General features: G+C 37.1%; 2 protein-coding genes across 4 annotated transcripts; one reads left to right on the top strand and one right to left on the bottom strand.

Moving 5' to 3' along the window:
* Positions 1–224: 224 nt before the first annotated feature.
* LOC143877141 (nucleoside diphosphate kinase 1) lies at positions 225–4257 on the top strand. Its single transcript, XM_077379006.1, has 4 exons — positions 225–379; positions 1798–1846; positions 1968–2199; positions 3889–4257. Exons 1-4 carry the CDS (start codon positions 329–331, stop codon positions 4001–4003), a joined length of 447 nt encoding a protein of 148 aa, XP_077235121.1. The 5' UTR covers positions 225–328; the 3' UTR covers positions 4004–4257.
* A 2312-nt stretch (positions 4258–6569) lies between these two features.
* Positions 6570–15576, bottom strand: LOC143877140 (uncharacterized). 3 transcript variants are annotated; one of them, XM_077379002.1, is made up of 10 exons: positions 15334–15576; positions 14755–14906; positions 12121–12230; positions 10797–10865; positions 10062–10177; positions 9901–9955; positions 7760–7880; positions 7429–7476; positions 6914–7008; positions 6570–6791 (listed from the first exon to the last, which is right to left on the bottom strand). In XM_077379002.1, exons 2-10 carry the CDS (start codon positions 14837–14839, stop codon positions 6690–6692), a joined length of 801 nt encoding a protein of 266 aa, XP_077235117.1. In that variant the 5' UTR covers positions 14840–14906; positions 15334–15576; the 3' UTR covers positions 6570–6689. The 3 variants fall into 3 exon arrangements, with proteins under 3 accessions (XP_077235117.1, XP_077235118.1, XP_077235119.1); XM_077379003.1 differs by having other exon boundaries at positions 14755–14903; XM_077379004.1 differs by having other exon boundaries at positions 12121–12215; positions 14755–15568.
* Positions 15577–20906: the final 5330 nt, after the last annotated feature.

Below are 20906 nucleotides of genomic sequence, written 5' to 3'. Positions count from 1 at the left end.
GGGGGAGCGAATTTAACATTTTACCAAAAAAAAATATCGATGTTTAATACGCCGTACGCGCCGTGCGTAGTACGCTTACCCCTAAACCATAACGGCAAACGGGGAGACTTGGCCAAGGTAGGCGTTTTGCGTTCGCATGCGCACGTTAGATGCGCACGTTAGAACCTTCAATAAGACAAATGAAAGAGGAGGAATATGCAAAAGATATTCCCGTGGGGTTAGGGTTTTTCGATATATAAGCGACTCGTGTTGCGATTTTCTCCTTCTTAAAGTTGTCCGCCGTGAAAAGAACTAGGGTTAGGGTTTGAGAAGAAGAAGAAGAAGAGAGATGGAACAGAGCTTTATCATGATCAAGCCCGATGGAGTTCAACGAGGCCTGGTTCGATTCCTTCTTCTTTACTACCTCTGATCTGTTCTTTTTCTTTATTCGAGATCTATTGTTTCTTTCCCCTCTTATTATTATTCAGTCATAGATCTTTGATTCCTGTTTTGAATTTCTCCTTTTCTTCCTTCTTTTGGGAGTTTTTATATGGTGTAAGGCTGTAAGCCCTTATAGTCTCTTATTTTTCAACATGTACTGTAGGATGATCCAAACCGTCCATTTAATGGGATACAACGTTAAAAGGTTGTGCCCAAAAAATCATTTCTATAGGATGATCCCAACCCTCCAATCTATAGAGGAACGGCATATTATGGAAACCAAATCGATCGGAGGGCTAGGATCATCCTATGGAAATGATTTTTTGGTACACAACCTATTTTACGTTTTACGTTGTACGGTTCGGATCATCCACCTTTTGAAAAATACGGGACTATAAGGGCTTACATCATATAAAATCTCTTCTTTTGGTATTAAGTATCGATGAGATCTTGTACGGTGTAAGGGCGTATAATCCAGTATTTTTTAAAAAATACTTTACGGAACACACCATTGGATGATCCAAACCCTTCCATTTGATGGGCCACAACGTTAATAGGCTGTGCCCAAAAAATCATTTCCATAGGATGATCTCAACCTTCCGATCTATAGAGGAGCTCCTCTATAGATCGGAGGCTCCTCTATAGATCGGAGGGATAGGATCATCCTATTGAAATGATTTTTTGGGCACAACCTATCAAATGGACGGTTTTGATCATATCCTATGTTGTGAGCCATTTTGAGAAAATACTGCACCATACGGGCTTACACCGTATAAAAACTCGAGTATTGATACCCACAATAGATCTGGTGTACTTTTTGATTGATTCTGTGCTTGATCAGTTCTATTGGACTAACTCATCTCGATCAACAAAAAAATTTCCATTTTCCGTGGTAAAAAAGTCTCTTTTTTCTTGGGTAAGTTTTTGAGGTGTTATTCAGTCTTCTGCTTCCTGGATTGTCAAGATTGTTTCATGTCCTGTTCTTTGTTATTTTTATATTTCTTTAACTCGAGCTCTTCAATAATCTTTAGTTTTAGCGCAATTGCTGAGCGATAATTAGTAACTGAACGTTTTCTTCTTCTGCTTTCGAATAAATTATTGGGATTTTGAGTGTGTAGTAGCAGTGTAGAGTTGTAGTTTTCCTTCTCGGTGAAATGAGTAGGTTTTAGTTAACTTTTGATGCATTCTTTGTTATGGTTTATTTGGGTTCAGTTAGTAGATTGGAATCAGTTCACATTGTTTTCATCTAAATATTGGGTATTTTCTATTCACCAAAAACTTGGGAGAAGATTGGATGTATGCACTATTATAATTGTGAATGTTAGGATGTCATGAAGAGAAAATCGAATGTTTAAAAGATTTCTGTTTATGTTTCAGGTGGGTGAGATTATTAGTAGGTTTGAGAAGAAAGGTTTCTATCTGAAAGGTAACCACTATTGATTTTTTTATCTACGCTTGTACTTATCATTTCTGTCTCCTTTTCTTTCTTAAGCTGTTGTTGTTTGGTTGAGGTAATTTGGGTCGACGCTTGTTTGGTTTGAATTTAGGTTTGAAGCTCATCACTGTGGATCGTCCTTTTGCCGAGAAGCACTATGCAGACCTGTCTGCAAAACCCTTTTTCAATGGGCTGGTTGATTACATTATATCTGGTCCGGTGGTCGCAATGGTTTGGGAGGGTAAGAATGTCGTTGTGACAGGTCGGAAGATCATCGGAGCAACAAACCCATCAGATTCCGCCCCAGGCACCATTCGTGGAGACTTTGCAATTGAGATTGGCAGGTAACCTGTGCTATTTGCCATTAGCGTTGTTTGAGTTTCATTTATCAACAATACCATCTATATAATTAATTTCTTTTATATGGCAAATTGGCAAGTCAGTTTACGGTCTCTTTGGTTGGCTACTTTTTAAATATGGACCACTTTGATGGCATTCAAAGAGGCCCTTAGTCTCTTCTCTGATCTCATTAATACCAATGGTTGGATGTTGCAACTTGTCTGTGATGCTATCAAAGAAATATGTGGGAAACAGAAACCATGTTTCAATAGCTCAACTCTACATGGATATCTGTCTGCAGATTTCTGACTTCAGCTCAGTTGAAGTTTTAAAAAATCAATGACCTAAAAGAAATTATTTAAACTCACTAATGTAATTGGAAATATAATGAAATAGGAAAAATTAATGGAAAAAGAAAACTATAGCTAGTAAAGAAATTATGGGATATTTTACTCGAATTTAATGTATATATACCGACCTGCATTAAATCATTTCTGATTAGAGCTTCATGCTATTTCATTTTAAGACTTTTAAGGATTTTTCAGTTTGAGAAGATGAATTGGGAGAGGATAGTGAAAGAGATATTGAGAGAGGATAGCAGAGATATGTGACTAGGGTCTGGTTTCAGGAGCATGAATGATAAGCAGAGGAGCATGACTGATAAGCAGAGCGATATGAAGCATATTTTATAGATGGCGAAATACTGTGTCACTGAAGTGAAATATAAGCTGAAATTACTCAGTTGAAGAAATAGATAGGGAGAGGCGTAAAGAAGTTTTGGTTTTCTCCAATGATTAACTGAAGTTGAAAAGTTGCTAAGTCGATGGACTGAAGTGAAATATAAGCTGAAATTACTCAGTTGAAGAAATAGATAGGGAGAGGCGTAAAGAAGTTTTGGTTTTCTCCAATGATTAACTGAAGTTGAAAAGTTGCTAAGTCGATGGTTCCCATGGTCTATTTTGTCAGATATGGTTTAAATCTCGTCTCTGTTTTTATTTTTTTGACTCAGCATTCCGTTCTTAGCTCAAAGTAGGGGACCTAGGGCCTAGGCTACAGCTGCTACTTCCATGTTAGTGTCTCACTCCCCATGTGTCTGAAAATTTAGCTTATGACTACAATTGGCTGCTACTTCTGCCTCCTGCTACTCGTGCTAACTACATATATTGTGTCAAGTTTATGTGTATTGGCTTCTTATTCTTCTATTCTGAGGATTCTCGTGTTCTAATTCCTTTCATGTTTCTGTGAATTCTGTATAGCAGATGTGTGACACTGTGTTTGTACTCTTACTCTTTCAATGATTAAAACATGAGATTTCAACAATAAGCATGAGCATCCATCTAAGAATCAAATTAATTTATAAGCCATTCCAATTCAAAAAGAAATAGAAAATCTATATGCATGATTTCCAAAGAATCTTTTCAGTATCTTGTTTTGCACCAATGAAGCCTCACCTCCTTGTCATGAAGTCCAGTCTAATGATAAAAAATAGAGCTTTCATAAGATTGAAAAATGAGTTGAAATTTTGGGAAAGGTGGTTTCTTAACATAGATGGGTTTTGATCTTGCTAGGGTTTTATGCATAATGCTTGTTTTCTCGCTAACTTCTTTGGTAGAGCATTGGAGTGGAATGGTTATTGTCAAATGATTGTATTTCATGTGGATCTGAAGAGAAATCGTTTGTTTTTCCTCGTGCAGGAATGTCATCCATGGTAGTGATTCTGTGGAGAGTGCGAGGAAAGAGATTGCTTTGTGGTTCCCAGATGGCCCTGCAGCATGGGAGAGCAACCTCCATCCCTGGATTTACGAATAAATGAGTAATCAGCATATGCTTATTTTTCCAGGCTTTTAGAACTTAAATTTTGACTGTCTTATGTTTCTGCCTATGTTTCTGCTACTGTTTCGTTTTACCCTATTGAGCAGTGATATGCTATTCCTACCCACTGGAAGATTTTCTTCCACTATCCTGGTAATTCACTTTTTCCATGTGCAATGCTGCACTCCTATTGGTTATTTGTATGATTTTGAATGCAAGTAGTATTTATTAAAGGGGCCCAAGTTGCAATTTAGGTGTGCCTCCGTTTGGTTATTTGATTTAGGATTGTTTCTCAATCTAGAGATCAGTTTTCAGATTTATCTAGAGATTGACTATTCTTGAAAATATTCCCGCGGACAGTGTCAGAATGGGGCCTAGGATACCCAAAGGAGCTGTTCTTATTGGGGATTACAATTTGGGGTTTATTTTATCCATGGATATGCTTGCTATCCTCGCTTCACGGTGAAAGCTTTCTCCAATGGATAGAATATACAATGCAAGCAGGGTAGCCATTATTACCAGGGTTAATCATGATAAACTTATCCAAGCAGTGTTGCTGATCCCATAACAGCTTTTCCAAGAACAGTGGTAAGTAGTGTTTGGTTGTCACCCTTGTAAGTAGTGGTAGGTGGTGTCATTACCAATAATATAGAGAGGAGAGGAAAGAGAGAAAAGGCATCATTTTCAAGAATTTCAAGCAAAGATTCAGCTTTTTTGTGATTTTTTGGCCTGGATTTCTTTGGGAAACAAAGAATGATTAACTGTAGTCTCAATATAGCTATATTGGCAACTAAATAAGGAGTTTTGTTGACGTGATACCTAAATGCCAAGCTCCTTTATTACCTTGAACTTTTAATCTCATGGAACACTGGAAAATAGCATAATGATTTTTACTACTCTGAATTGACAGTCTTGTGAAACACTGAGGCCCTGTTCGTTTGGGATTATGGAACAAGTGATTGTGGTTATTGCAACTAATTATGCCAAACATCAATTGTTAAAACAGACAAAATTTTGATTCTACTCACATTAATTTCTAAGTGATAAGATTACACATTAAATCACTAAAATACCTTTGATACAGGTACTAAGAAGTAACAACCGATCCTTTGGGGGCTCAAATAAGTTGATTTTTCTCTATTACTCGATCCAATCTTCTCTTCATGATAGATCTGGTGATCCTTCACTCGATGGTAATTGAAGAACTGATGTAATTTGTTCGCAGAATTTCTCTTGCTTCGTGGTTGGAATCTAGGGCCGTTTGGATACGCGGGTTTTAGAATCCAGATTTTTAGTTGGAAAATAGTGTAAAAGAGGATTCATGATCAAGTTGCTGCCGCTATCCTGGCAGCATTTCTTGGATTTTAAGGAAGAAAACCAGGTTTTAGAAACCTCTCCCCCAGTATAAGATTTCTTAAACCTAGTTTTCTTACTTAAAATCCAAGAAACGCTGCTAGGACAGCGGCAGCAGCTTGATTATGAACCCTCTTTTAGGGAAAACGGCTTTAATTTTTGGGTTTAGGTCAGGAGGTCAGAAATGAAAAGAGAGATTGAGATTAGGGGAAAGAGGAACAGGAGGGGAGGGGGAGGGGGAGGGGGAGGGAGCTAGGGTTTGCAAGAGCTAGTGTTTTTAAATTAATTGAAAACACTTTGAAAAAAGGATTTCCGTTTGGAAAATAAAAAACAGAACTGAAATGACAGTTGATTTGACCCCATTCAATGTGTATTTATTGCTTTTATGGGATTTGAGCTCCGCCCATGTCTTTTAGTGGATGCGGCTCTAATGTTTGGTGCCCGTTGTTTCTTCCAAAACGGAATCCCGTTTTCCTAGCAGTGCAAGCATTGGGCAACGACAATTGCATTACAAAGAGCAGAAACACGCGAATACAATTCAATGGAATTTTTCTTCAAGAGTGATGCTAGGAATACAAGGAGTCACGCTGAATCATGTTTCAAATAAGGTCATATTTGGAGACCAAGAATCTTTTTTCCCAGAAAATATTAGTTTATCATGTGGTGAGATCGGGGCAGGGAGTGGTGAGATGAAGATCTTGATATCACGTAGTTACTACAGAGAGGGAGAGGGTGAGAAAGTGTTTTAAAAGCAGGGAAAAATAAATTTTAGGCCCTAAATTTTATTTTGATTAGAGTTTTTCTTTGGGAAATGATATCTGAGCCAAGCGTTTTGATAAACATGTGCTCCACTTGTTTGTCGTCTAGCGTTTAAAGGGTTTTAAGCGCTTTTTGAGAACCGTAATACCCTCTGATATCCACTACACGACAAACAATTGGAGCGCATGTTTATCAAAAACACTCAGCGAAGATATCATTTCTCTTTTCTTTTCCTTGTTTTTAAGCCTCCCCACCCACCCCACCCCCCCCAATGCCCTCTCTAGTCTCCTTCCCCCACCTTCCCTGCCCTCTCTCACCACTTGATAAACCCAACTCCATGGGAAAAAAAATTTAACCCTTAAATAATGGTATTTTTGTTATTCGTGTCATTCATTTTGATTATCAAATGGAAGTGCGTTTTAAAAGTGATGACATTTGAATCACAGAGCCATAACACCTAACGTACCTATTTCTTGAATTGCAAATGGGGAAGGACCCCAAACAAAGCAACACCATCAGAAATGTAAAAAGAAAAGAAAGAAAAAGCATAAGATACTCAGATTTTAACACACTACTGAAGGAGAAGACCGTAAGAAGGCATGTCTTCCAAACGTGTAAGTTCTTCAAGCAGTAGCTCTCTCTCCAGCTGACGCCGTGTGGATTTCATCACTGACTGGGGAAAATGAAAATGAAACGAGAAATCAATTAGTACAGTCGGACAAAGCGACAAGGAAGAACCCAAAAAAACAAAAAGAAAAAGAAAGAATAGAAAATAGCTTCGCGAGGGACACGTACATTGAAGTCCATGTATGAAGCATGCATGTCAAGCCATTGTTGATCCATTAACTTGAATGTTATGCAATACAGAATATCAAATGCCCATTCGCTTTCTGTCACAACCACATTTACAATGACAAACAAAAACCATATTTGTGAAGTTAAAATGGAACCTATTTTGGAAATTGAAGTAAAATCAAGAGTGTTAAAGCTACATAACATTTAAATTTTAGCTTTGGGATTTAAGGGAACTCCAAAAGACAAAGCTATGGGAGATGCATTAGCTACTCCTTAATTGCCACACCTTGAGCACCATAAATATGAACCACAGGAAATTTAAAAAGTAACAATACAATTATCTTGAAAAATACATTTTTTTTCTTTCCATTTCCTTTCAGGAAGAAAGTTCTTATTCACTACTGTGTATTGTAATTAGTTTTGACATTTTAATTGCAACCGGAATTTAATCAGTTGGGTTTTAAATGCATGACTTGCCACAAACAACTATAAAGCTAGAAAATGCTAGGAAATACCTGAAAGAAGCTTCAAAAAAACTGCCCCCATCATTGTCCGTGGTTTTGCTGTCAGTTACAAAGGCATTGTTGTAAAAGAAAATTTAATTGCAGAAAATCCCAAACTGCAAAAGTCACCCTATATTTCCAAACAAACTGAAAAACCTTTCTAACATTTATGAACTGAAAAATAAACCCCAGAAGATAAAAGTGTCCTCACCGCCTTTCCCTCACAATACACGCTAAAAGACATCATTTTCATGGGACTTTGCACATACATTTTGGTAAGTTTCTTTGTTTGTTTCAAAAGAATGCCTACTGTAGGAAAATATAAATGTAGGACGATACTAACCAGCTTGGAGATCAAGCATCTGAATAAGCATGAATGTGATGTTCACACCCGCAACTGCAAATGGGTATTCCCACATGGCGCGTTCACCTACCTGCTTTTGGAGAAGATCCTGAAAGGGTTTCTGCATCAGTGGTGAGAACAATCAGTGGTGAGAAAAAGCATGCACAAAATTAAAAAAACAGAAAAAATTTCTTCAATATTTCTCATTATAGTAATTTCAGACTTGGTGTATAAATTATGTTTCATAGACTCTTCTGGAAGTCCTGGAAGGAAAACTAAACCTGCTCAAAGAGGGGTTTGATGGATTCCTCCCATTAGATTGGGGTGTGTGAAATACCCGCCTCTCACTTCCCTTGAAAAATTCAACAGAAATAGACAAAATCTGGGGGGGGGGGATGTCATAATGGTAACTTTCACTGTGTTTATTTTTAGTTTTGGACTCAGCAAGGGTTTAGGATGGATTTTTAGAACACCCTGTTCCGTTCAGAATTACCAGAATTCAGACTGGAACATTTCGAGGAGATCTCTATTCCATATTCCATCCTGGAACGGAAGGAACTGAAAGCTGGGATCTAGAATCTGAAAACTAAAGCAGCTCAACCCTAAATTGACAGATTCACACTGCACACTCCTGTCTCTATCAAATGCAAATCAATCTGGACAGATATGACAATTAGTTCCACCACAAACTCTTATCGACAGCTTTGCAAATAAAATCTCTTAAATTTATATCAACTCTTGAAAGATTTGTATCCCTTGTTTAGAAGATATACAACTTGGTTAGCCACTGGACACAAAGTCAATGACTGTGGTTCACTTTCAGAAAGTGGATTCACCGTGGCACTCACAGTTCAAAATCCAACTATGGTACCAGGTACAACAGTTACATCATGGTTATGACATGGACCACATGGTATAGTGTGGATATACCATGTACACTTAAAATTAAAGGTATCGGTCCTTTTTTTTTTGAAGTGTCAAAAGGCACTCACCAATTTTAAATAATGACTTCAAATGCCATTATCATATGGATATATTAAAAACCATACAAATGATACATGCTAGATAAGAAATCACATAACCAGCGTAAAAAAATTAGGTAAATTTGTATAAAATAACTATTAAGTAATAAAATGAAATATAATATATTTACAAAGGAGCTACAAATATAGATAAATTGAATTTTACTAAACAGCAATTCACTTAACCACGTCATTATACTGTAGTAAACAAGACCTCTACTCTATATAGTTGACATAGAGTGTTTGGTTAAAGTAAAAAGTAACCACAGGAACAGTACAACCAGGGAACAAATTTAGCTACGCATTTGTAAATCACGTGTAAAGAATGTTTGGTTGGATTATTTCATTACTTACAACCTGTATATTCTACTTAATGAAGAATGAAATACTTTAGCATCAGTATATGTATTGTTCAACTCAAAATCTAACATTGTTTAGGTGGCTCTAAAACTGGGGAATGCACCTTTATTTGGCACAATAAATATAAAATTTAAGACTTAATAACACTATTCTTCTGAAATTATGACCCTAACATATTCCTTTACATGCTCAACTATGCATATAAGTGTACATGCAAAAAGCAATATTTCTGTTCAAATTATAAGTTTTTAGAAGAAATGATACAGGGTTAGGCGAAGGTCACAGGTGGAGGCTACTCACTAGGACAATTTTATAGAAGACAAGATCAAAATATTTAACTCTTGCAAAAACCATATACCATAGCTTAAGCTCAGAGAATATTAACTCTTACAGAAACATAAAAGAAATAATAGTAACAACTAAATGAAATATTAGGATATATTTCTAGATTACAACTAGTGATTCCTCATATATTGTAACAAAATATATGTAACTAAATATAGAAGCAAAGTTCCTTATAATGTAAGTGAAAAAGCAAAGTTCCTTATAATGTAAGTGAACATAGCTTTGGGTGTAATCCTTGGATAATCAATGTCCAATTAAGTGTCCAGAATGCACTAAATTCAGTTAGGAATATTAATTAATTCAGATGTAAAGGTTGAGACTCCATTGAAGACAAAATTGTGCTCATTCAAGTTCAATTTCTTATTTTTCAAGCTTTTGTGAGAGGAATGACAAAAGGAAAACAAGAGGACTTACTGGATAGGTCTTCGCAAAGAACAATAAGTTCTCCAACGATATGAAGCCACCACCCCTAGAACAAATAACAAAAATCATCTATAAAGCATGAAAGCACTGAGGGATAACTTGAACCTTTGCAAATTGGTGTCCTACCAAAGATAAGGAAAAAAGTAGTGTACCTGAAATCTGTGGAGGGGTCCTTTCCTTGCCAACCCATTTCCTTCCACTGCTCAGAAACTAAACCATAAAGTTTCTCTCCAGGAAAAGCGGCATACCATAAAGTCCTCAAGGATTCCTACGACAATGCAGCAATAAAAAATGATAATGGGGACTCCGAAGTTTACAATGTTAAAGTCAGTAGACTGAAAATACTGTCAGAGTAGTTGGGTGTATGAAAAGGGGAAATTTAGGAAAATAGAAACAGAAAGGTTGTTTTTCCACGTGCATGCATGTGTGCATGGATTGTGATAAGTGTACAACAATCCAACACTAGACAGAGCCAGCTGGAAGAGAGAGAAGGTTGTAACTGATCCTGTCCTCTAGTGCAGTCGTTTTGGTATAGTGGTGGGAGGATCATGATCCAAGAGGGTGCAAACATGACACTATAATATATATATATATGTACATGTGTATGTATATGTGTATATGTATATGTATATGTACATGTGTACATGTACATGCATATGCCATTTGTAAAGAGAAACTGCAATAGAGCAGACCTTCATAAGCAATTACAATTTCAAATTAAAGCATAATATAATGCGAAATCGACCCAATTTTTAGGAGAAGTTCATGTATGTAACTAGATCATATTCTACAAGAGTCACTTCTGGCACTGAATTCTTATGAAAACTGTGGCAAATTTACAACATAAAAAAATGACAATCCTAACATGATTTCTCAGATTATATTACCTGGTGCTCAGGCTTTGAACCATCATAGGCAACTTCTATGCGGCTTTGTAGCCTTTGCAAGCACTCTTCCTGAAATCAGAAAATCCAAAAAGAAATAGTTCCAACATTGGTGGTTTTAACCATATTCTTTTGAGAAGCGAGAAAGAGTTGCCTAAAGAATCATATGATAAGTGTGAATAAAATAAAATAGAAGATGGTAAATAAAATGAAAACAATTTGTGCACATACAACATGAATCACCATGTGTTCAATAACTGCCAAGCAGAATACAAGTGAGTGTATCATTATAAATGTTAATGAACAAGGGAGTGTGGTTATTAAACAAGAAAGCGTATCATTATAAATATTAATGAACAAGGGAGTGTGGTTATTCAACAAGAAAGTGTATCATTATAAATGTTAATGAACAAAGCCATACAACATGAATCACCATGTGTTCAATAACTGCCAAGCAGAATACAGGTGACCGAATGACATCTCTAGCACAGAGGTAAGAAGAAGCTCTTAGTAATGAGCCAATTTCATGCCAAACTTCTCTAACACGAAGTATTAAGATGTTAGAAATGTAAATCTTCAGATAGGCTAACTACAAATGAAAAAATCATAGCTTCATATGAAATCATTACTTCTAATATGTATCGCTCCTTGGACCCTTTCATTTGAAGCCTGTTGATGGAGGAGGTAAACTTTCCACTTCAAATAAGAAATATTTTATGAAGACTTAAGTCCTTAGAACATAAAAGTGTCACTTATGTAAGATAGAGTAATGAAATGTGTATTTAGGATCACTTTGGAACCTCGAATCTTCTTAAAATGAACAGTTCTTCAATATTAATCCAGTTTGCAAATGAATTTTTTTTTTTTTCACATCACTTTTGTATAGAGGTATTTCTGCCACTTGAATTTTTGACATTATGTGTTCGCAGGTATATGTCACTGAGATTTTCAATTAGTTAGATGACGTATTTCACCGGATGCCATGTAATAGACTGGTGTGAATATGCTGTTGGAGGAGAAAATTGTTCAAAACAAACAAAATCCAATCAAAATGACCCAGCTCTTTAGGAATTTATTAGCAACTTGCTTTTGTATCGGACGGTTGATGGATGGGAATACAGTGACACCCAGAAACTTATTGAATGGTTAAGCTACTATCACGATTGGTATGCACCTTTTAGTAGAAAAATCAGTTTTATGCAATCACGTTTCAACTCTGACAAACAAACAAGAAAGGACACCAACAAATCATCAAAAATCATTCTAAGAAAATGCAGAGTGGGACAGAGAAATGAAATTCAAGTCAATGGAATGACAAGTAAATTACCTGGGAAGGGGTTAAGTCAAATGATGAACGAGCATCATTCTCCCTCCACTGAGCACAAACACAAGAAAGACCTTTCCCAAGCCATGCCGCTGATCCTGCGACAACCTCAGCTATAGCAATATGAGACCGGCAGGTACCGAAACTTGAGTTTTGAAATCTTCAATTTTCCATCAAATGATTATCCACGCAGTTAAAAAACAGAGAACTTCCAAAGGTTCAAATAACCCAGTGTGTAGTATAAGTTCACCATACAAGAAGACACGAGATGTCTAGTGAACACGAAACATGGAAAGTATCTAGCATAAAGATCTCAACACGATTTAACAGCAGGTTCTTTTGTGCAGTATATGACGAGTGCAAATATCCAAAAGCAATATGGTGGATGGGATAAACAGACATAAAAATGTTCAAGAGATGAAACACGGCAAGAGAAAAGCACTGATAAATAAGGAAAATATTCTGATCAGATCAGATCTTATTAAAATATGCCTTACCAAACTCAGATAATAAAAAGAAAAATAAAGAACAGGTGGTCAGCTGCCATTCAAAAAAATAAAAGGGGTTAGCTATTGTTCCGATCAAGTGGCCAGTATTTCCACTAAAAAATACTTACAGACCAATGCTTAAATCGCCTCTTACAATTTAATCCCCTGAATAATTCTTTGAGTCATAAATGGATGAATAATTTTTGTTGACATTCCCTCCAAGAATTTAAAGCTCAAAAACACAATATATACCAGACTCCACAATAACTGGTATTGCTTTGTATCCAACACCAACATTATCATGGATGTTACATTCCTTTAGATAGAAACTACATATATTTTTTCTTTGTTGTCCAACTGAAAATACAAAAGCTAGTTGGCATTAGACTAAACTTAAATCCACAGTTCCTGCTACACTTCATACAGCATTTGGTAACTAAGAATTTTCTAAATCTTCAGATATTCAAGGTCTTATATGATCAAATAGAAAGCAAATTTTTTTAATGGGGGATACCTTGAAACGTAGAGACTTCTCCTACGTTTCCCAGATCGTGAAGTTTCTTTTAATAGCCCTCTCATACAAATAAAGAAAGAAATGGTTCCATAAAAGACATATACGACTGTTACGGTGGAGGATATCTTTTTAAACTTAAAAGTTATACGAGAATTGAGGGCAGTGAAGAATGAATGTGAAAGAAGAGCATCCATCTATTGGTTACTTTGTCAATAGAAATCCCTTTAAAAATTTGCAAAGGAAAAGTTCCATAAGCAAATTGCGACAATCAAGAAATATGATGTTCAATTTTTACCAAGTAAATTACTCGATCAGTCAATTCCATAATTCCCAGCAACTAACTTGGGCTTGGTGGTAAGAAAGAACCTGGCATTCATAAGGGTGAAGTCCCAATCTATAAACTAGGTGAACAGTGAACCCTTTCTTGCTTTAGAGTTTAGACTATAGACCATGTCAACATATATTTGAACCTTTAAAGGGTTAGAATCTGAAACGAGTGCCTGGCATAATTTATTTGAGAACCCAAAATAAATTGACGAGGAATTCACTAATAATGAACCTAAGATGGCTCTTTATAAATGTCCACAAGACAGCAATTGTGAATCAATCATATCAGTATAATATCCTAACCTATGTCAGGAATAATCAAATTGCTCCGAAAATTACCATGGTAATAGTTCCTGTAAAGTGGGGAAAATAAGAAATCAGATGCTCAAGGGCTAACAAGCAACTTACTTGTTCAGCCCATTACACATTCCCAGAACCTAACTTAGACCAGATAACAAAGCTTGCCTTGGTAATAAAGCACCTGACATTCATAAGGGTGAAGTCTCAATCATACACTAGGAGAAAAGTGAACCTTTCTCGCTTTAGACCCAAGATTTTACCATCATATATTTAAACCTGCGAATGGGAAAGATTCGACGCTGGTGCCTGGCATGATATACTTGAGAACCCGAAATTTAAGTGAAAATGAATTCAGTAATAGTGACTCTAACATGGTTATTTATAAATGTCCATAAGAAAAACATTATGGTGAATGGACCATATTGGTATAATACCCTAAAAAATTCCCTTTGCTGCACAAACTGTGACACACGTAGCAAACAAAAAGGTTTATCTAGTAGCCTATTCAGACAAACCCCAACCATGGTAACAAAATTCTCCTAACAATTAAAAAATTCCTGAAAAAATCCCAAATTCTTGATGCTACAATCTAAACTTTTAAAAACTCCCAAATAAATTAAAAAAATCTAATATTTTTTGAATTAAATGCAAATCTTCAAACTTAAACCTAGCTTTTCCGAATTTCAATGCAAATACTGGAAATGACATTATAGTGAAAACTGAACACGTCCTAATCTAGAAAACACATGCACTTAACCATCCCTCCATGCCTATAAATAAGCATACATAGCAGATTGAATAGAAAAAACATATGTTTTTTACCAAAATTTTCACATTTGCCTCTGCAAATTATTCCCAAATCCAAACTTTGTAACTGTGATCCCACTTCAATACAATAACAGACCATAATACCACCATCTTCAACTCAGCAAATCCAAACTTTTGAAAAGATCTAAAAACAAAATAGCATTCTCCAAAACAGAAAAAATAATTAAATTTGTTACATACCAGAGGCTGAATGGCAACCACTGCTCCGCTCTAGTCCTTGCGAAATCCTCTTCACAGCAACAAAGGATCCACCACGTTCGTCCATATCCACTGCTAAACCATAACTCCACCAATTCGATCCAATATCTCAAACTAGGACTCTTCAAAATCTTCTACGGCAACAGAAAACAGGGGAAATGGTGAAATTCAAAGGTTTCTCCAAAAGAACTCGTTGAAATCCAATCGCATCTCATCAAAACCAGCAAGAATCAATCAAAAGCACCACAGATTCGTCTTTAGTCTCGAAGAAAGGGAAAATAAGGTAATCTAGGGTTTCTTGAAAAACTCCAATCGAAATCTAGAAGAATAATAATAAAAAAAAAATCTAATCACTTCTCATCAAAAATAGCAAGAACCGATACGCAGAATCAAATATCAGTTCTCTTTAGCGGAAACAAACAAGAAAAATGGAAAAAAGAAAGAAAAATCTAGGGTTTCTTCGTCTGCTCGGATCCAAAAACCGAATCAGAGTAACTGTTCGAATCAATTAAAGCTCCATCAAAGCCATAAAAAAACGAACAAAAACCGCCATCAATCTACCAGATGAAGATTCGAGGTTGGCGAAGAAGGGGATATTTAGGGCTTCTTGGAGCCCTAAAGTTTCAAGATCTGCAAAAAAACGCGCGTTACTGCTCTCTCTCACACACATCCATTCATTCCTTCTTCGGAAATATTTTCTGGTTTCCGCGTCTTTTTTGGGTGGCGTTTCGTTTATCGGTTTATGAGATACGGAGATTTCGAAAGTGTACGAACTACGAAGTAACTACGAGGGAGGCAATGCTTTTTCAAATTCCAAAAAAGCCCGACTAAGGCGTATTGCGTTAACGGTACCTGCGAGGCTATTTAAGGAAAAACAAGCATTTTCTTCTCTCTTTTGCCCTTATCATGTCCTTAGCTGTCGAGTTGAATTTTTAAACGGCATTTTAAACGCCCGTCAAGCTGCTCTAAGGGCATTTCGGTAACATAAATTTTCAGACGCGAATATTTCAAAGGCCACTCAAACTAATGCAAAATGGGAGAAATTCTACGATGTAAAAAGTACGGTACTACCAACTCCGTAGGATCATCCAAACCGTCCGTTCATTGGGCTACAACGTAAATAGGTAGTGCCCTAAATATAATTTCCATAGGATGATCCTAACCGTCCGATATATAGAAGATCATCCTACAGAAATGATTTTTGGGCACAACAAATTGACGGTTTGGATCATCCTAGGGAGTGGGCCGTAGTGCCGTACCATACTTTTTTTTTAAATAAGGATTTATACGGCCACACATCAAATAATTGCTCCGCAAAATAGATGTGTCTCTCTCAAGTTTCAATTCACTCCGAAAGAGAAGCTATCTCTGGAACACATCATTGTCAGGAATCTTCGAAACAGCTCCCCTCCCTTTCCGTGCTGTGGAAGGAACAATTACCAATGAGGAAAACAAAAATGATGAAATTGTTAAACATGGCCCATGCTTTTATGAAATTATCACCCAGGGACAAATGAGGTCTTGTCAGTAAAACTTGGACGAAAATGCCTTTTTCTTAAGCAACAAGTTTTACTTTTCCACTTTTTCCTCTTCTCTCTCCTTTCCTCTTTTTTTTTTTTTTTTACTTTTCCATCTTCCTCACCATTTAGCCACCAATTTTTATACTAGATAAATCCAATCCTAGATACTTGAAAACCCCTTTCCAAAACTCTAGTACCATCGGCCAATTTTCAGGGACTTGATAAGACCATTCAGATATTGGTAACCTCATTTTTTATACTAGATAACATTAATCTCAAAGACTTGAAAACCCCCTTCCAAAACTCCAGTACCTTCGGCCAATTTTCAGGAACTTGATAAGCCCATTCGGAAATTGGTAACCCCATTTTTAATACTAGATCACCCCAATCCCAGAGACTTGAAAACCCCCTTCCAAAACTCCAATACCCTCAGCCAATTTTGAGGGACTTGATAAGCCATTCGAAAATTGATAATCCCATTTTTATACTAGATAACCCCAATCCCAGAGACTTGAAAACCCCCTTCCAAAACTCCAGTACCCTCGGCCAATTTTGAGAGACTTGATAACCCATTCGGAAATTGGTAACCCCATTTTTTATACTAGATAAACCCAATTCCAGAGACTTGAAAACCCCATTCCAAAACTCTGGTACCCTCGGCTAATTTTCAGGAACTTGATAAGCCCATTCGAAAATTGGTAACCCTACTTTTGAGAGTTGCTAACCCCCTTCCAGAGAGTTGATAAAGCCCATCTCCTACAAAACCCTCTGCCTATAACAACTCTTCTAATGTCATTACAATTCTGCTCATGATAGAAATAATAAAGAAATGGATGTTGTGTTCATTAAATGCGCTTCATGTATTACATCCCAATTCGTGTATTACAAAAAAAATTAAGTACATCAAAAAATGTGTAGCCATCCATTCATGTATTACATCAAAATTTTCTCATACAACCACTTCTTCTCCAAAAAGTGAGTGAAGCCATCCATGCATTATCTCCAAAACACACTCTAAAATACAAACCACTTAAACCCTAAATAAGATAAATAAAAAACAGATGAATGAAATATAGTGTAAAACCCTAAAAAAGGAAAGAAAAACAAAATCTAGATATAGAGAGATGGATGGTAAGAACTCAACTTTCAAATTTTCAACACTTGCTAGCAACAATGGTGGCTGACTCAGGAGGAAGATGACTAGTAGTGTAAAAATCAAAAAGTTGAAAATGGAAAAGTAAAAGAAGAGGTAAGAAGGAAAAAAGCAAGGTGAAAACATGTTGTAGATGCCAAAGGGCATTTTCGTCATACTGACGAGACCTCTTTTGTCCCTCGTTGATAATTTCAGAAAAGCACGGGTCCTTTTGACAATTACGTCATTTTTGTGTACCCCATTGGTAATTGTTCCTAAACAAAAATTAATAACCATATCTTTTTTGCAAGGGTACCCTTGTCCTCTTAATGAAATATATATAATTCATAGCTCTAGTTGAGTACATGTGGCAATATTCGGAGTGGTGTTTGGGGCAAACCTGAGACAAGTGTCTTCTTATTAGTTTTTTTTAATTTTAAAACTAACATGTGCTAAACATTCATTCACCAATCACCACTACTATAGCTAGATTGAACCATTCATCATGTGGGTCATCCCTTGTTGGAAAATCACATCAATCAAATGTTCCTAACCTTTGGATTTACTTAATTGGAAATGATCTCGTCTCGATGAAGAAATCAGCCATGATCTAATGCACATGCAGTGACTTGGGCCATTGATGTAATAGGCCATAGAGGGATTGGGTCTAGATCTAATGAAGACTAGCCCATTTACAAGATTGAGTCGTGCAAAAATTAACCATTTAATTCATCTTTAATACGTCTTTGTCAACATGCTTGTTCAAAGGTCTAGAATCGTTCAAATGATAGTGCAATCAAGGGGAATAGACAAGATTTGAGGCCAACAATATTCAAAAACCTGATCTCCGTACATGTGGCATTGGTCTATGTCGTACATGGTCGTTTTCCAAACTCCTCTTAAAAGATGATTTCCCTTAATATAATTGAAGACCATCTGGCACACGACAGATCAATAATATACAAGAGGATTTGCTAGGCAATTTCGCAAAAACCCATATTTCGGGACTCACTTTTGCAGGATAGAAAAGCCACATAGGCTCACTTTTAGCAGATTTTGCATAAATCATTTGAGGTGGCTGGTCTCTCCTGCAGAAGTCAGTCGCGAAATGACTTTCCGCGAAGTTGCCTAGAAAATTCCATTTTTTGAGACAAAGATTTTCAGTAGAGAAAGGAAGGTATGAGAGAAGACATGTGAAGGTGAGGGAGAAAGAGACATCCACTGAGCTTAGGTATGAAGAGGCTGAAATGGGTGACACCAAAAAGATGGAGGCATGCGTGATGGCTTGTTGTATCTCCTTTTTTATAGACCCATAAATTACTTGGAAAGTATGTCTCCACTAAGCAACCTCACATGGGGTGCTTCTATACGTGTACCACGTGCTTGTTCCTTTTAACATGCCCGATCGAGGTCCTCCCCCACTGCCTTGAAGTTGTCGTCATTCTCATTTGGATGCATCTGTCTCTTAGCAGGCCTCGGAGGTTCAGATGGAATGGACGTCCTGACTTAGACTTAACAGAGATGGTTGAGATCTAGCGAAGGTTACAGTATTGAATACTACGTTGATATCGAGAAGAGAATGACCAGTCTGGTTTTGTTGAGATGAATGGTGAGGATTGATTTTAAGACTGTTGATCTTGTAGAACATCTTCAGGCGGCCCACATGATCCACATGTTGAAATATAAATGATAAAATAATGCCATTCAAATAAATAAATGATTAAACAACTCCAGCTCTTACAGCTTGAGCTTTTCAGGCTTTGGTTGTTTCACATGGTATCAGAGCTATTGCTTCACGGCACATCATGTCTTTTTTTTTTTTTGATGGGTAAGCTGGGGTTAGGCAGGACCCCTACCAGATATATTAATTGAAATCGAAAGATATACAAGGAGCAAGAGAGCAATCCCTAACATAAAGGGGAAAACAAAGAAGCAACAAGCCAAACAAAAGCAACAAAACAAAAAGCAACAAAACAGGGCGAAACCCCAAGATACAAGACAAGCCCGAAACATGGGCAAAGCTCCCACACTGCAGGGGGGACAATAGCAACCCACCAAGCAAGGACTGGAGAAAAGTAGCTATAGCCCACTGAGGATCAGAACCTTCCAGGGATAAGGCCTTTGAAAGCTGGTGGAGTTCGAAACCCAGGAAGGGGAGGAACAAAAGGTAAAACCTTCCCTTTCTTTTTTGAGACTAAATTCCAGGGTTCTCCATTGGAAGAAGAGGGAATAGAAGCTGAATTAGATAATGGGCTATCTAATGGGGGCTTACTACTATTAATCACATTTGTTATCACAGTTGCTTTGCCTTTGTCAATTGCGTCTGGGGGAATCGGGGTGATGGTTTCTCCCTTGGATACCATATTTCCTTGATCACAGAGGGCATCAAATCTGTTATAGAGAAGATTCTGATTAGGAGGCAAGCTCCTACAGGTAGGAAGAAGATTTTCGGGAGAAGACTTAGCTTGCTCATGGACTACACTCTTTTGGACAGGTTTCCAAACCCTTTTGGGGACCACATGAGAAGAAATTAAGGTACAATTCTCCAAAGAATGGCTGAAATCTTTGCACCTAGAACATGCCTTGGGCTTCCAATCATAAACAATTTCTTGAATGATCTCCCCAGAGGAAGTTTTAAGCTTTATAGAATCAGGGAGGTCTTGCTCAGCTGAAATTTGGATGCAAATTCTTGCAAAGTGGAGTCTTGAAGTTTCAGCTGTGTGGGTATCCATGTAAAGTGGCTTTCCGATCATGCTTCCAATTCTACTCAAGCAGTGAGGGTTCCAGAATTTGAGGTGAAGCCCAGGAAGACGAACCCAAATTGGGATTTCTGGCAATTTTTTCTTTTCAAGTAAGGAATCAGAATCCCACCTCTGCAATATAAGAGGTTTTCCTCCATAATGGAGGTTGTTGCATTCCAGGACTCTAGTACATTCTTCAGAGCAAGAGAACTTTAGCAAAAGGAATCCATTTTGCAGAGAAACAACTTGGAGAGGGCCAGTAAGGTTCCATTTCCTAGAAAGGGTATCTTTAAGAGTGGAGAAGAATGGCCGTCTCCCAAGGAAATACCCCACCAGACAATTTGCCCACTGATTTTCATACCTTTGGATCTCTTCATCTTGAAAAAGAATTTCCAGATTTGATTTTTCTTCCTCAGCTGGTGAAATTTCTGTGAGTTTAGTTGGGATAGGATGCCTTGCAGTGCAAGGAGTGGAATTCTGATCATTGAACAGATTTTTCCAAGGGAGATTTACAGCTGGTAGTAGATCAACTATATTTGCTGAAGAAATCTCCTTCCCTATTGACTTTGCATCAGAAAGACCACCATTGTTCTTGAGAGGGCCAACACCAGCTGAATTTGGAGCAGTAATGCAAATAACAGGAGAAACTAGAGGGTCTCTGCTTGAACCGAAGTTGGAAGAGATCACTGGATAATCATTACCAGGGGCGAGGGTGGTAGTGGCTGGATTGGGAACAAAGCC

Source organism: Tasmannia lanceolata, unplaced genomic scaffold (genome assembly GCF_043159265.1).
Source record: "Tasmannia lanceolata isolate RefF3 unplaced genomic scaffold, GAP_Taslan_0.1 ptg000005l, whole genome shotgun sequence".
NCBI lineage: Eukaryota > Viridiplantae > Streptophyta > Magnoliopsida > Canellales > Winteraceae > Tasmannia > Tasmannia lanceolata.
Note: the sequence above shows the minus strand (reverse complement) of the source record. Positions and strands in the feature narration are given on the sequence as shown.